This window comes from Polypterus senegalus, chromosome 2 (genome assembly GCF_016835505.1).
Source record: "Polypterus senegalus isolate Bchr_013 chromosome 2, ASM1683550v1, whole genome shotgun sequence".
Taxonomy (NCBI): Eukaryota; Metazoa; Chordata; class Cladistia; order Polypteriformes; family Polypteridae; genus Polypterus; species Polypterus senegalus.
In genome coordinates this window covers 166,826,070-166,841,431 of record NC_053155.1, presented here as the reverse complement: position 1 = coordinate 166,841,431, position 15,362 = coordinate 166,826,070, and the positions used below count along the sequence as shown (strand labels likewise).

The following is a 15,362-nucleotide window of genomic DNA, read 5'->3' as shown; positions in this document are numbered from 1 at the left end:
ATTTCTTTAGATTCTCTTTTATGCATTAGGTTTTATTTTGTTTGCATACAATATTTGTTTTATTATAAATACATTTTTCTTATGTTGAAAACATTTAACAAAAAAGTGGGGTGGCACGAATTAATCTCATTTTGATTTCAATTGATTTCAATGAGAAAACTGATTTGAGATACGAGCATTTTGACTTACAAGCTCGGTCACGGAACAAATTAAACTCGTATACCAAGGTATCACTGTAATATTAAATTATGTCATGCTTGAGAATCACTGCACCTATATCACTGGACAACTGGTGATAAAATGGTGCTCACATCCACTTTCAAGTAAATAACTGCAAATTAAGTATGATTCCATTTCAAACAATTCAATAAAAATTAAAAGAATAAATAGCTACATAACAAAATGAAAGATAATACAAATAAGTACCTGGAAGCAGACTTTGATCTGGATCTTCGGTTATCTGGGCGATGTTTAACATCTTTAACTACAGCAGGATCGGCTTCCATAATTACATCCTAGAGGAGGAAAAAAAGTTTTAAGAGTTCTATAAGAAAGTCAGAATGGGGTAGGGCAAGTAACAGGTACTGACAAAGCAAAGAAAATGGGAATATTTTGAAGGGGTGATTCTTTTCTATACCCACTATATACAACTACTTTTATGAAAGACAATAAGAGTTAGGATACATTTCTAAAAAATGCAAGTTAGGAAAACAGACAATAATGTCTTATTGACTCTTTAAACTCCAACTTCTTTTCTTGAAGTTTCCGTCATGCTAATACAGTAGAGTCTTGCTTATCCAACATTCTGCATTATCCGACATCCCACACAAAAAACATCAATCTGCAACAAGAACTGCAAGTTGCGAGCATAAGCGTATTTATTTTTTCAGTTAAATTTTTCTGTTCTGTTGTAAAACATGATTACAGTGGATTATGTGGCCTGCCCTCTATGGCGTGTGTGCCTGCGTCCCTCTCGTGTGTGTGTGTGTGCCTGTGTCTCTCTCGCGTGTGTGTGTGTGTGCCTGTGTCTCTCTCGTGTGTGTGTGTGTGTGTGTCTCTCTCTCGCGCATGTGTGCCTCTTGCACATGTGTGTGCATGTGTCTCTTTCTCGCACACGCGTGTGTGTGTCTGTCTGTGTCTACCTCTCTTGCTGCAAAGGGAATGCACTGGGAGAGACTGAACACGTGCGGAAATCATCGGCGCGAACAAACCGAAAGGGAAACTGGCTCGTTTGTATACCTAGTGTGTGGTTCTGAAAAGATGCAAAAGTTTGGCGAATGTTTTCGTCATAACACGATTTGTACGTGTCCAGAGACATTCGTGAACCGAGGTTCGTAATGTGTAAAATTATAACAGACTAGCAAAATACCCGCGCTTCGCAGCGGAGAAGTAGTGTGTTAAAGAAGCAATGAAAAAAAAAAGGAAACATTTTGAAAATAACGTAACATGATTGTCAATGTAATTGTTTTGTCACTGTTGTGAGTGATGAGTGTTGTTGTCATATATATATATATATATATATATATATATATTTACACACACACACATAAACATATATATATATATACATATCTATACATATACACATATATACATATATATATATATCTACATATATACACATACATATACATACACACATACATACATACACACACATATATACACACAAATACATATATATATATACATACACACACACATATATATAAACATATATATACATATACATACATATCTACATATATACAAACACACAGCTATTTCGTATCAGTGCAATACGCTGCTTGTTAAAATGGATAACTCGTGCTCTTACGTGGATATTATGAACTATCGTATTTGTTCAAGTTCTATTTAAATTTTAAATAGAAGGAATTTTTATTTAGTCAACAGAAATATCTTTGGTAGGAATGGTAAAAACAGACAGGAATATTATTCTTGAATAAATCAACTCAAACCTTAACTTATAATATGTTGTTCTCCATAAAAATATATCCTGTCTAAATTATACAAGTTAGAAATAAAGTAAACATTAAAAGAACAAACATTCAAATTTCTTTACTCTTATGTAATTTTATATAAAAAATAAACTTAGATTTTAAATATCCCAAAAGATTTTGCTCTCCATAAAAATATATCCACCCACACGGGAAGTTGGAGAATTAGTACTGAGTCAGTGAGTGAGTGAGTGAGTGAGGGCTTTGCCTTTTATTAGTATAGATTGACGTTTAATAGGCTTTTTCTTAACACCTCCCTTTATCCGACATTTTCGCTTATCCGACGTTCTGCCGGCCCATTTATGTCGGATAAGCGAGACTCTACTGTATATTTAATTGGAGGTATGGAATCATCTGTTTACAAAGCACTATGCTTAAAATTCAAGTATGCCATCAGAACTGTGCATAGCATGCCTCTGCATTTTTGTCTGTCTATCTACAAAACAGCTGAACTTGCATATCTCAGTCAGGAGCATCCCCTTCAATAGTTGCAAGTGTATATAACTTCGAGCGGTATCTTTCATCTCTCAAATGATGCCAATCATTATTTTCTATGCCTCATGGATCAGGAGATAAGGTTATCTGAACATGAATCCTTCAATGCTTGCCTTTACTTGTCACATATCAGATCGCCCGTTTAAAATTTCAAATTACTTTTTTTTCCCATCCAACTAAATTTAAAAAATCTCTAGGTTCTGTGCTTTTAAACAAACTGTATCTTTGTATCTTCTGCTGATCACAAGTTATTCAAAGAAAATATGAAGCAGAAAGACTGTAACCGTGTTTACAAAATCCCATTAACATAAAAAAACAAACTGACATACAGATATGCAGCAGCATTTTCAGAACAAGGACGTCTGTAAGAAGAGAAAAACCTAATGACCAGGCTTAGAAGCTTTAGGCATTATAAAAGAGGCCAATGAAAGTAATGGAGATACCTTTTAAACTTTTGTATCCAAGATGTTTTTTGTAAGGGTGACTTCTTCCTTTCTTCCAGTACAATGGCTTTTTTCATATTATATACTAGCAAAATACCCGCGCTTCGTAGCGGAGAAGTAGTGTGTTAAAGTAGTAATGAAAAAGAAAAGGAAACATTTTAATAATAACGTAACATGACTGACAATGTAATTGTGTTGTCATTGTCATGAGTGTTGCTGGCATATATATATATATATATATATATATATATATATATATATATATATATATATATATATATATTTAAACACACACATATACACACATATATATACATATACAGTAATCCCTCGCTATATCGCGCTTTGACTTTCGTGATTTCGCTCTATCACGGATTTTATATGAAAGCATAACTAAATATATAACGCGGATTTTTCGCTGCTTCGTGGGTTCTTCGGACAAGGTGTCTTTACTTCCTGTACATGCTTCCTCAGTTGGTTTGCCCAGTTGATTTCATACAAGGGACGCTATTGGCGGATGACTGAGAAGCTAACCAATCAGAGCACGCAGTTAAGTCCTCCTGAATGAGAAGCTAACCATCAGAGCACGCAGTTAAGTTCCTGCTTACTGAATGCAGTGTTAACCAGGAAGTCTTGTCTCGCTCATTCAGCATCAACGTGTTTCTCTGTGTAAAGAGTTGTGCTCTTTTGTGTTTATCTTTGTGCATAGTCAAGCCCTTTATTATGGCTCCAAAACGATCTGCTACTGCTTCAGGGGCCGTGCTCAAGCGCCAAGCGGAAGATGTTAACGATTGCCGAAAAGGTAAATGTTTTGGATTTGTTGAAGGCTATGATTCTTTTTATTTAAAAAGTAGGAAAGGAATATAAGATCTACGGCCGCAGTGTCCTTTTAATCAGGGTGCAAAACAAGTTGTAAGTGGATGTAATAAGGCAGTAGTCTGGATTGAATCTGCTTTAGGGATTTGGATTGAAGACTGCCAGAAGAAGAACAACAGCAGTGCTACACAATCGCCTGAAGTGGCTCCTTTAAGGGCTGTAACGCTCTCCTTTGTTGTGCAGTAAAATAAAACGCATTGTTATCGGACAACTCATCGTGTCATTGTTGGTGAGTAACCATAATTAATTTTCTACTTACAGTACTTAGTACATGTACGTACGTTTAGTGTCACTGTACACACACATTTGCTGTATACTATTTTTGTTGCATTGTACGTATTTATTGCTGGTGGCATGTCTATCGTAATGGCTGGAACATGTGATATCGGAGACACTCAATATCTTTAAAATAATATTTAGGTTTTACTGTATATAAACAGTGTGTTTATATACATAATTTCAATGAATCTTACCTAATATCTATGAAAATACAAAGGGATTATGCTGTATAACTCTGCGGGGAATATTTATAAACAGTGTGGGAGAGTTTATAAGGGCTTAAAATATATAAAAATAACCATACAAACATATGGTTTCTACTTCGAGGATTTTCACCTATCGCGGGGGGGTCTGGAACGCAAAACCCGCGATCGAGGAGGGATTACTATACACACACACACACATATATATACACATATATACATACATATACATATACAGTGGTGTGAAAAACTATTTGCCCCCTTCCTGATTTCTTATTCTTTTGCATGTTTGTCAAACAAAATGTTTCTGATCATCAAACACATTTAACCATTAGTCAAATATAACACAAGTAAACACAAAATGCAGGTTTTTTTTTTTTTGATGGTTTTTTTTATTTAGGGAGAGAAAAAATCCAACCCTACATGGCCCTGTGTAAAAAGTAATTGCCCCCTTGTTAAAAAGTAACCTAACTGTGGTGTATCACACCCGAGTTCAATTTCCGTAGCCAACCCCAGGCTTGATTACTGCCACACCTGTTTCAATCAAAAAATCACTTAAATAGGAGCTGCCTGACACAGAGAAGTAGACCAAAAGCACCTCATAAGCTAGACATCATGCCAAGATCCAAAGAAATTCAGGAACAAATGAGAACAGAAGTAATTGAGATCTATCAGTCTGGTAAAGGTTTTAAAGCCATTTCTAAAGCTTTGGGACTCCAGCGAACCACAGTGAGAGCCATTATCCACAAATGGAAAAGACATGGAACAGTGGTGAACCTTCCCAGGAGTGGCCGGCCGACCAAAATTACCCCAAGAGCGCAGAGACGACTCATCCGAGAGGTCACAAAGACCCCAGGACAACGTCTAAAGAACTGCAGGCCTCACTTGCCTCAATTAAGGTCAGTGTTCACGACTCCACCATAAGAAAGAGACTGGGCAAAAACGGCCTGCATGGCAGATTTCCAAGGCAAACCACTGTTAAGCAAAAAGAACATTAGGGCTCGTCTCAATTTTGCTAAGGAACATCTCAATGATTACCAAGACTTTTGGGAAAATACCTTGTGGACTGATGAGACAAAAGTTAAACTTTTTGGAAGGCAAATGTCCCGTTACATCTGGCGTAAAAGGAATACAGCATGTCAGAAAAAACATCATACCAATAGTAAAATATGGTGGTGGTAGTGTGATGGTCTGGGGTTGTTTTGCTGCTACAGGACCTGGAAGGCTTGCTGTGATAGATGGAACCATGAATTCTACTGTCTACCAAAAAATCCTGAAGAAGAATGTCCGGCCATCTGTTCGTCAACTCAAGCTGAAGCGATCTTGGGTGCTGCATCAGGACAATGACCCCAAACACACCAGCAAATCCACCTCTGAATGGCTGAAGAAAAACAAAATGAAGACTTTGGAGTGGCCTAGTCAAAGTCCTGACCTGAATCCAATTGAGATGCTATAGCATGACCTTAAAAAGGCGGTTCATGCTAGAAAACCCTCAAATAAGGCTGAATTACAACAATTCTGCAAAGATGAGTGGGCCAAAATTCCTCCAGAGCTGTAAAAGACACATTGCAAGTTATACATAAGCGCTTGATTGCAGTTATTACTGCTAAGGGTGGACCAACCAGTTATTAGGTTCAGGGGGCAATTACTTTTTCACACAAGGCCATGTAGGTTTGGATTTTTTTTTTCTCCCTAAATAATAAAAACCATCATTTAAAAACTGCATTTTGTGCTTACTTGTGTTATATTTGACTAATGGTTAAATGTGTTTGGTGATCAGAAACATTTTGTGTGACAAACATGCAAAAGAAGAAGAAATCAGGAAGGGGGCAAATAGTTTTTCACACCACTGTATACATATACATACATACATACATACATATATATATATATATATATACACACACATATATATATACACACACATATATAAATATATACATATATACACATATATATATATACATACACATATATATACATACATATATATATATATACATACATATATATACATACACATACATACATATATATACATACATATATATACATACACATACATATATATATATACATATATATACATACATACATATATATATATATATATACATATACATACATATACACATATATATACACACATATATATATACACATATATATATATACACATATACATATATACATATACACATATACATACATACATATACATATATATATATATATATATACACACATATATATATATATATATACACATATATACATATACATATATATATACAAATATATACATATATACATATATATATATATATATACATATATATATATATATATATATATATACATATATATATATATATACATATATATATATATATACATATATATATATATATATATACATATATATATACAGTGGAGGAAATAATTATTTGACCCCTCACTGATTTTGTAAGTTTGTCAATGACAAAGAAATGAAAAGTCTCAGAACAGTATCATTTCAATGGTAGGTTTATTTCAACAGTGGCAGATTGCACATCAAAAGGAAAATGAAAAATAACTTTAAATAAAAGATAGAAATTGATTTGCATTTCATTGAGGGAAATAAGTTTTTGAACCCTCTAACAAAAAAAGACTTAATACTTAGTGGAAAAACCCTTGTTTGCAAGCACAGAGGTCAAACGTTTCTTGTAATTGATGACCAAGTTTGCACATTTTAGGAGGAATGTTGGTCCACTCCTCTTTGCAGATCATCTCTAAATCCCTAAGGTTTCGAGGCTGTCTCTGTGCTACTCTGAGCTTGAGCTCCCTCCATAGGTTTTCTATTGGATTAAGGTCTGGAGACTGACTAGGCCACTCCATGACCTTAATGTGCTTCTTCTTGAGCCACTCCTTTGTTGCCTTTGCTGTATGTTTTGGGTCATTGTCGTGCTGGAACACCCATCCACGACCCATTTTCAGTTTCCTGGCAGAGGGAAGGAGATTGTCGCTCAGGATTTCACGATACATGGCTCCGTCCATTTCCCAGTTAATGCGATTAAGTTGTCCTGTGCCCTTAGCAGAAAAACACCCCCAAAGCAAAATGTTTCCACCCCCATGCTTGACGGTGGGGACGGTGTTTTGGGGGTCATAAGGCAGCATTTTTCTTCCTCCAAACACAGCGAGTTGAGTTAATGCCAAAGAGCTCTATTTTGGTCTCATCAGACCACAGCACCTTCTCCCAGTCACTCTCTGAATCATTCAGGTGTTCATTGGCAAACTTCAGGCGGCCTGCACATGTGCCTTCTTGAGCAGGGGGACCTTCATGAGCCCTGCAGGATTTTAATCCATTGCGGTGTAATGTGTTTCCAATGGTTTTCTTGGTGACTGTGGTCCCTGCTAATTTGAGGTCATTAACTAACTCCTCCCGTGTAGTTCTAGGATTCTTTTTCACCTTTCTCAGAACCATTGACACCCACGAGGTGAGATTTTGCGTGGAGCCCCAGAGCGAGGTCGATTGATGGTCATTTTGTGCTCCTTCCATTTTCGAACAATCGCACCAACAGTTGTCACCTTCTCTCCCAGCTTCTTGCTAATGGTTTTGTAGCCCATTCCAGCCTTGTGCAGGTCTACAATTTTGTCTCTGACATCCTTGGACAGCTCTTTGGTCTTTCCTATGTTGTAGAGTGTGGAGTCTGCTTGATTGATTAATTCTGTGGACAGGTGTCTTTTATACAGGTGACTAGTTAAGACAGGTGTCCTTAATGAGGGTGACTAATTGAGTAGAAGTGTCTAACCACTCTGTGGGAGCCAGAACTCTTAATGGTTGGTAGGGGTTCAAAACTTATTTCCCTCAATGAAATGCAAATCAATTTCTATCTTTTATTTAAAAGTTATTTTTTGATTTTCCTTTTGATGTGCAATCTGCCACTGTTGAAATAAACCTACCATTGAAATGATACTGTTCTGAGACTTTTCATTTCTTTGTCATTGGACAAACTTACAAAATCAGTGAGGGTCAAATAATTATTTCCTCCACTGTATATATACATATATATATATATATATATATATATATATATATATACATATATATATATATATATACATATACATATATACATATATATATATACATATACATATATACATATATATATATATATACATATATATATATATATATATATATATATATATATACATATATATATATATACATATATATATATATATATATACATACATATACATATATATATATATATATACATATATATATATACATATATACATACATATACATATATATATACATATATATATATATATATATACATATATATATATATATATATATATATATATATATATATATATAAATCTACATATATATATTAGGGGTGGGACTCGATTAAAAAAATTAATCTAATTAATTAGAGGCTGTGTAATAATTAATCGTATGTAATCACACAAGAAAATTTGCCCCAAATCGCAAATGTTTTTATTTAATTTAAAAGGGTTTTAGTGGGCGACAGAATCAAATAATAGACATGTATTGTAAACTGAAGCTCTTTTAATTTCTGAAAAAAAAGCTTTTAAACTGCATTTCAATTCAAAACAGAAACAGAAATATCATCCCTGGCTAAAATTGGGCAGACTTAAAAAAAAAAAAAAAAAAAGTGGTATTTTAAGCACTTTAAGTACATTTTCAAAATGGTATTTTCTTTAAATAATAATAACAAAAATTTCAACATAAGTTTTTTTTTTATTTATTAATTTTATTACAATCAATACATAGCAATCAAGTTTTTACAAAAAAAGAATTATGCTAAGAACAGATCGATCCCCACCCTTGAGAGAGAGAGCAAGCCAAACGGTGTAAAATTTAAGGCTTGTAAAATACCTAAATCAACAAATTCTCTGTGCTTTATAAACTTATTTCAAAATATTACTGATTAGATCCTGCCATGTTTTGAAAAAGTCTGTACAGATCCTCTAACTGAGTATTTGATTTTTCCAATTTTAAATAATATAACACATCAGTTTCCCACTGACTTAAAAGAGGAGAGTTTGGGTTCTTCCAGTTTATCAGAATAAGTCTGCGTGCCAACAGTGTAGTGAATGCAATCACAATTTGTTTGTCCTTCTCCACTTTAAGACCCTCTGGAAGAACCCCAAACACAGCTGTTAATGGGTTAGGAGGGATTGTGAGTCCAAGACTGTCTGAGAGGTAATTAAAATTTTTGTCCAGAATAATGTTAATTTGGTGCAGGCCCAGAACATGTGACCTAGTGAGGCTGGGGCTTGGTTGCAACGTTCGCAGGTTGGATCATACCCTGGAAACATTTTGGAGAGTTTTAGTCGAGACAGATGTGCTCGATATATAATTTTGAGTTGTATAATTGTATGCTTTGCGCATATGGAGCTTGAGTGAATTCTCTGCATTGCTACTTTCCACTCCTTTTCTGATATATTAATTGAGAGGTCATTTTCCCAGTGTCCTCTTGGATCTTTGAAAGGAAGGGATTGTAAAAGGATTTTATATATTGCAGAGATGGAGTCTAACTCCTTGAAATTGAGCAATATTTTTCCAGCGTGGATGAGGGTGCAAGATGAGGAAAATCTGGAAGGTTCTGTTTAACAAAGTTCCTGATTTGAAGATAGTGAAAGAAATTTGTAGCTGGAATGTTAAATTTGGAATGTAATTGTTCATAGGATGCAAAGGCGTTGTCTATATAAAGATCTCTAAGCAAGTTAATTCCAAATTTTTCCAGATATTAAAACTGCATATGTTTGTGAGGTTGAAAGAGGTGGTTCTTTGCAGGGTGCCACAGAAAGAAGCTTCTCCGTCTTAAAATGCTTTCTACATTGGTTCCAGATTCTAAGTGAGTGGAGCACAATTGGGTTATTAGTGTATTGCCGATAGCGTGTGTTTATTGGAGCACAGAGCAAGGAATACAAAGAAGTACTGCAGGATTTTACTTCTATTGCGGTCCATGCCTGTGTATGTTCTTCTATTTGTGTCCAGGTTCTTATCGACTGTATATTTGCGCCCAGTAATAAAACTGGAAGTTAGGTAGAGCCATGCCGCCTTCTGCCTTTTGTCTTTGTAGGGTCGCTCTTTTGATGCGTGGATGTTTAGAATTCCAAATAAATGAGGTTATTGTTGAATCTAATTGCTTAAAGAACGATTTATTAATGTATATTGGTATGTTTTGAAATAAAAAGGAGCTTAGGAAGAATATTCATCTTAACAGTGTTAATTCTTCCAGCTAGTGTGAGATGAAGGGTTGACCATCTATGCAAGTCTTGTTTAATTTTTTCCATGCAGGCTAAATTTTGTTGATAAAGAGCTTTATGTTTACTTGTGATGTTTACCCCAGGTATTTAAACTGTTCTGCAATGATAAAAGGAAGGGTGTCTAATCTAATATTATATGCTTGAGAATTCACGGAAAGAGTACACTTTTATTCAGATTAATTCTGAGACCAGAGAGCTTTTGAAATTCTGTGAGTGCTGCTAAGACTGCAGGCACAGAATTTTCTGGGTCCGATATATACAGTACCATGTCATCTGCATATAATGAGATTTTCTGTTCCAGTCCTTCTCTGCTAATCCCCTTTATCTGATCAGTATTTCGACAATGTATTGCCAGTGGTTCAATGGCAATTGCAAACAGCAGTGGTGACAAAGGGCATCCTTGTCTTGTGCCACGTTCTAGTTTAAAGTAGTCTGAGCAAATGTTATTGATGCAAACTGAAGCTTCTGGGTTAGTATACAGTAATTTAATCCATGCACAAATGTTGGGCCAAACCCAAACTTCTCCAAAATAGTAAAAGGTATTTCCATTCAATCATGTCGAATGCTTTTCTGCATCCAATGATAATAATATTTCTGGGGTGTTTGATTTAGTTGGTGAGTATATTACATTAAACAGGCGTCGAAGATTTGAAGATAAGTGTCGGCCCCTAATAAATCCAGTTTGGTCTTGTGATATTACTGAGGGAGCACTTTCTCCATCCTTCTAGCTATGATTTTAGAGAGTATTTTAACGTCGTTATTCAGAAGTGAAATTGGTCTGTATGATGCACATTGTAATAAGTCCTTATTTTGTTTTGGAAAGACAGTGATTAGTGCTTGGCGAAAGGTTTGTGGAAGAGATTGGTTATCTCTGGCTTCTGTAAATGTTGCTAATAGGAGGGGAGCTAGCTGAGCGGAGAATTTCTTGTAAAACTCTGCAGGGTAGCCGTCAGGGCCTGCTGCTTTTCCACCTTGGAGTGACTTTATAGCATCCAGTAATTCTGATAATGACAGAGGTTTATCAGTTCCTCCACACTAAAAGCGTCAATTTGTGGTATCTGTAATGTATCCAGAAATGCATTAGATTGTATATTGTCTTCTTTAAACTCAGTAGTATATAGGGATTTATAGTAGTCTCTAAAAGTGTACATTATATTTTTGTGTTCGATGATTTTATCTCCGTTCGTGTTAGTAATTACGAGATTGCGTTGCGTACATCTTGCTTGTGAATTTGTTGCGCTAAAAGCTTATTAGCTTTCTCTCCATGTTCATAATAATGATGTCTGGATTTGTAAATTAGTTGTTCAGTTTCTTTAGTTGTCAAGAGGTTTAATTCTGAATGTAGAGCCTGCCTCCTCTTATGTAGAGTCTGCTTGGTAGTCTGGCATGTTCTTCATCTATTTTAGTAATTTCGCTTTTATCTCTGCTACTTTCTTCACTTCGGTTTTATTTCTGTGGGAAAGATATGAGATAATCTGTCCTCTTAAGAAGGCCTTAAGAGTTTCCCAGAGTATTCCTGCAGAGATCTCAGGGGATGTATTTGTCTCTAGAAAGAATTCAATTTGTTTGGATATAAATTCAGTACAATTCTCGTCAGCTAATAGAAGCGGATTGAGGCGCCATCTGCGGGGGGAGTGTATGGGGCTTAGTAATTTCAGCTCCAAGATCATTGGAGCATGGTCTGAAATAACAATAGCATCGTATTTACAAGATTTAATCTTAGGCAAGAAGTTATTATCTATAAAGAAGTAATCAATCCTTGAGTAGCAATGATGTACTGGTGAGTAGAAAGAATATGTTCTTGAATTTGGGTTTAAAAACCTCAAGGGATCTGATAAGTTGTGATCAGTTATAAACTTTGTAATTATCTTTGCGGTGTTAGTTGCCGTTCCCCCTGTGGAGGAAGTCTTATCTAAAAGTGGATTTAAAACACAATTAAAGTCCCCAGCCATTATAACTTTATGAGTGTTCAGATTGGGAATGGATGCAAATAAATTTTGTATAAATTCCTTATCATCAACATTAGGTGCATAAACATTTATCAAAATCATTTTACAGTTAGATAAGTCTCCCATGACCATCACATATCTCCCTTCAGGATCCAATACTACATCTGATGCTACAAATGGTACTGTTCTATGTATGAGAATTCCCACCCCTTTAGTTTTCTTTGTAAAACTAGAATGGAACATTTGACAGTTTTTCTTCTTAAAAAAATAAGGCAGAAACATAAAAGTTAATTTGACCAGCTTCACCTTTAAACTCTGAGTAACCTTAGCCAAAATTATTTTGTACATTAGGATAAAACAGTGTGATCATTGAACATTTTTTAATTAGATGTAATTAGAATTACTAACGGTCACGGAAGTCCAATGATTCCCAGTAAGAGCCACAAAGTCCGCTTTCTATAATGCATCTAATTTTGCTTGCTTTTCAGTGTGCACAAAACCATGCTTTTATCAAGGCTTCCGTTGGGTAGTCTTTTGAAATGAAATTTGCCTCCAATCAGTCTTAGGAACGTGCTTTGTATCTATTATTCATAAAGCTTCAAAGCATCAAAGCTTCAAGCGTCTTTCTGCGTTAACCGCATATTTTTTCACACGTCTCAAACCAAGGGGATGCGAGGGTAAACTGAATCGGGAAGCGCACGTACATACTCAGTGCATCCCCTGTCGACAATCGAACCTCGGACGTCGGCGCTAGAGGCGAAGTCTCCACCATTGCGCCACGGCGTGTGGTTTGTCTATTTGAGAGTATGTAGATTGGGGTATATATATACCTGCGCTTCGCAGCGGAGAAGTAGTGTGTTAAAGAAGTTATGAAAAAGAAAAGGGAACATTTTAAAAATAATGTAACATGATTGTCAATATACAGTAATGGTTTTGTGAATCTTATGAGTGTTGCTGTCATCAAGGATTTGATTATCATTATTTCTTTCAATCAGGTTCGTATTTGTACGATGTGTTGTGTTCAAGTTACATTCCGTGTTTGTCAATCGATGTAAAGATAACAGGTTTCATTCATCGATATTTTCAGTGGGACTTGGCACCTGCCCACACTGTCAAAAATGCCAATACTTGGTTTAATGACCAGGGTATCACTGTGCCTGACTGGCCAGTAAACTTGTTTGTGTTATATTGTTTTCTCTTACCAGGACATTTCAGTTATTATTTCAGATATCCTAAACTTAAATAATTACAAGGAAAATAAATCATAATGATACTGTTATATTTAAAAAAAACTTTCATAAAACACTTTGAACTTTTGCAATTGTTTGAGCTATAATTTGGATACACAGTATTACTCCTTATCCAGATAAATATTTTCTCAAATAACAAGGTCTAGAATTTATTCTTTTCAGTAATACAAATTCAAGATATGGTGATTTATTTGAAAACACAAAAGGCGGTAACATTTTTTTTTTTTATGTTTACTGCTTTAAAAGAGTAAAATTCTACAAAATTGGTTGCTAGAATTTCATAACTTTTCCCTAATTTGTTCCCAGCCATCTATAGACATGTATCTAAAGACAATGTCTTTGTATTGATATATACTTCCAAACATCACAACAAGAAAGGTTACATTCAAAGTGTTTTTTTTTAGTATAGACTTAGTTGGAATTTGCATGTTTATTGTGCTGTAATTTCTTCTCACATGGCTATTTCACCAAATGCATAATTTCTGAAACAGCAATTAAGATGGTCTGCATTTGTTGCATTCAACTAGCTGGCGAGAACCATTTATATCCAAACAAATCAGCAATTCAATCTAAGCTTTCATTTGACCATTTATAATTTGCACTTTCACCGCAGCATGTTCATAATGAAGTCATCTATTTAAACATGGGAAAAGCTGAAACAAGAATCTTGTTCCTACTTGTAAATAGCAAAAATAGACTAGTTGTGAACATGTCATTCATATTATTTGGTTATTGCTGCTATGCGCATCACTTTTATGGTGTGTTTGGAAGCTAATTCGAAAATGTATGTGAATAAGAATGACATTTAGAGTTTATATTTTGGTTTGAGAGAAAAATAAAGTTATACAATTTTACAAATTATTCAGCACTGGCAGAATACCCACACTTCACAGAGGAGAAGTAGTGTGTTAATGAAGTTAAGAAAAAGAAAAGGAAACATTTAAAAAATGTTAACATGACTGTCAATGTAATTGTTTTGGCACTGTTATTAGTGTTTCTGTCATCAAGGATTTGATTATCATTATTTCTTTCAATTAGGTTTGCATTTGCAGGACCAGTTATGTTCAAGTTACATTCATTAATAACTTTGTGTCCATGTTGTCAGAGTTGAAACATTCATAAACATCAAAGTGTCCACCCATGAATCTAAGATGTTTAACAGGCATTCCCAGTTCTATACACTTGAAAGCAACAATGAAACAATTCCGCTGCAGCTATCAGTTCACAAACAGAACCACAGGTTGAGAGCTTAAGCATTTCACTTCTATAGTAGTCCTGTGTAGTATAATCATCTCCTGTAATGTCATCAGTCCACACCTTGAACCTGTCTTAGTCATTCAGTACATAAGACAAAATGTCTCTGCGGATAACAAGGGTGAGACTGATATGGCCATGCAATAAGTATGAGAGAGAATGGAAGAGGCAGGTACAATCTTAGGGAATGGAAACCACTGGGTACGGGTTGGTGAAATTGTGATCGACGGTGATCACCAGAATAGATATGTTATTCGGGGTAAACTTCACCCATTGAGAAAGAAGGTATGAAGCAAGGCGAGAAGCATTGGAGCAGGGA

At 35.1% G+C, this 15,362-nt stretch overlaps 1 protein-coding gene across 2 annotated transcripts in view; it reads right to left on the bottom strand.

Annotated features, from left to right (window-relative positions):
* The window catches only part of LOC120523539 (SR-related and CTD-associated factor 4-like), a 440,470-nt gene that overhangs the window by 242,303 nt on the left and 182,805 nt on the right, over positions 1–15,362 (bottom strand). For both annotated transcript variants that reach the window (XM_039744940.1, XM_039744941.1), the window contains exon 11: positions 427–515. In XM_039744940.1, coding sequence (XP_039600874.1) covers positions 427–515 — 89 coding nt within the window. The remainder of the gene's footprint in view (positions 1–426; positions 516–15,362) is intronic.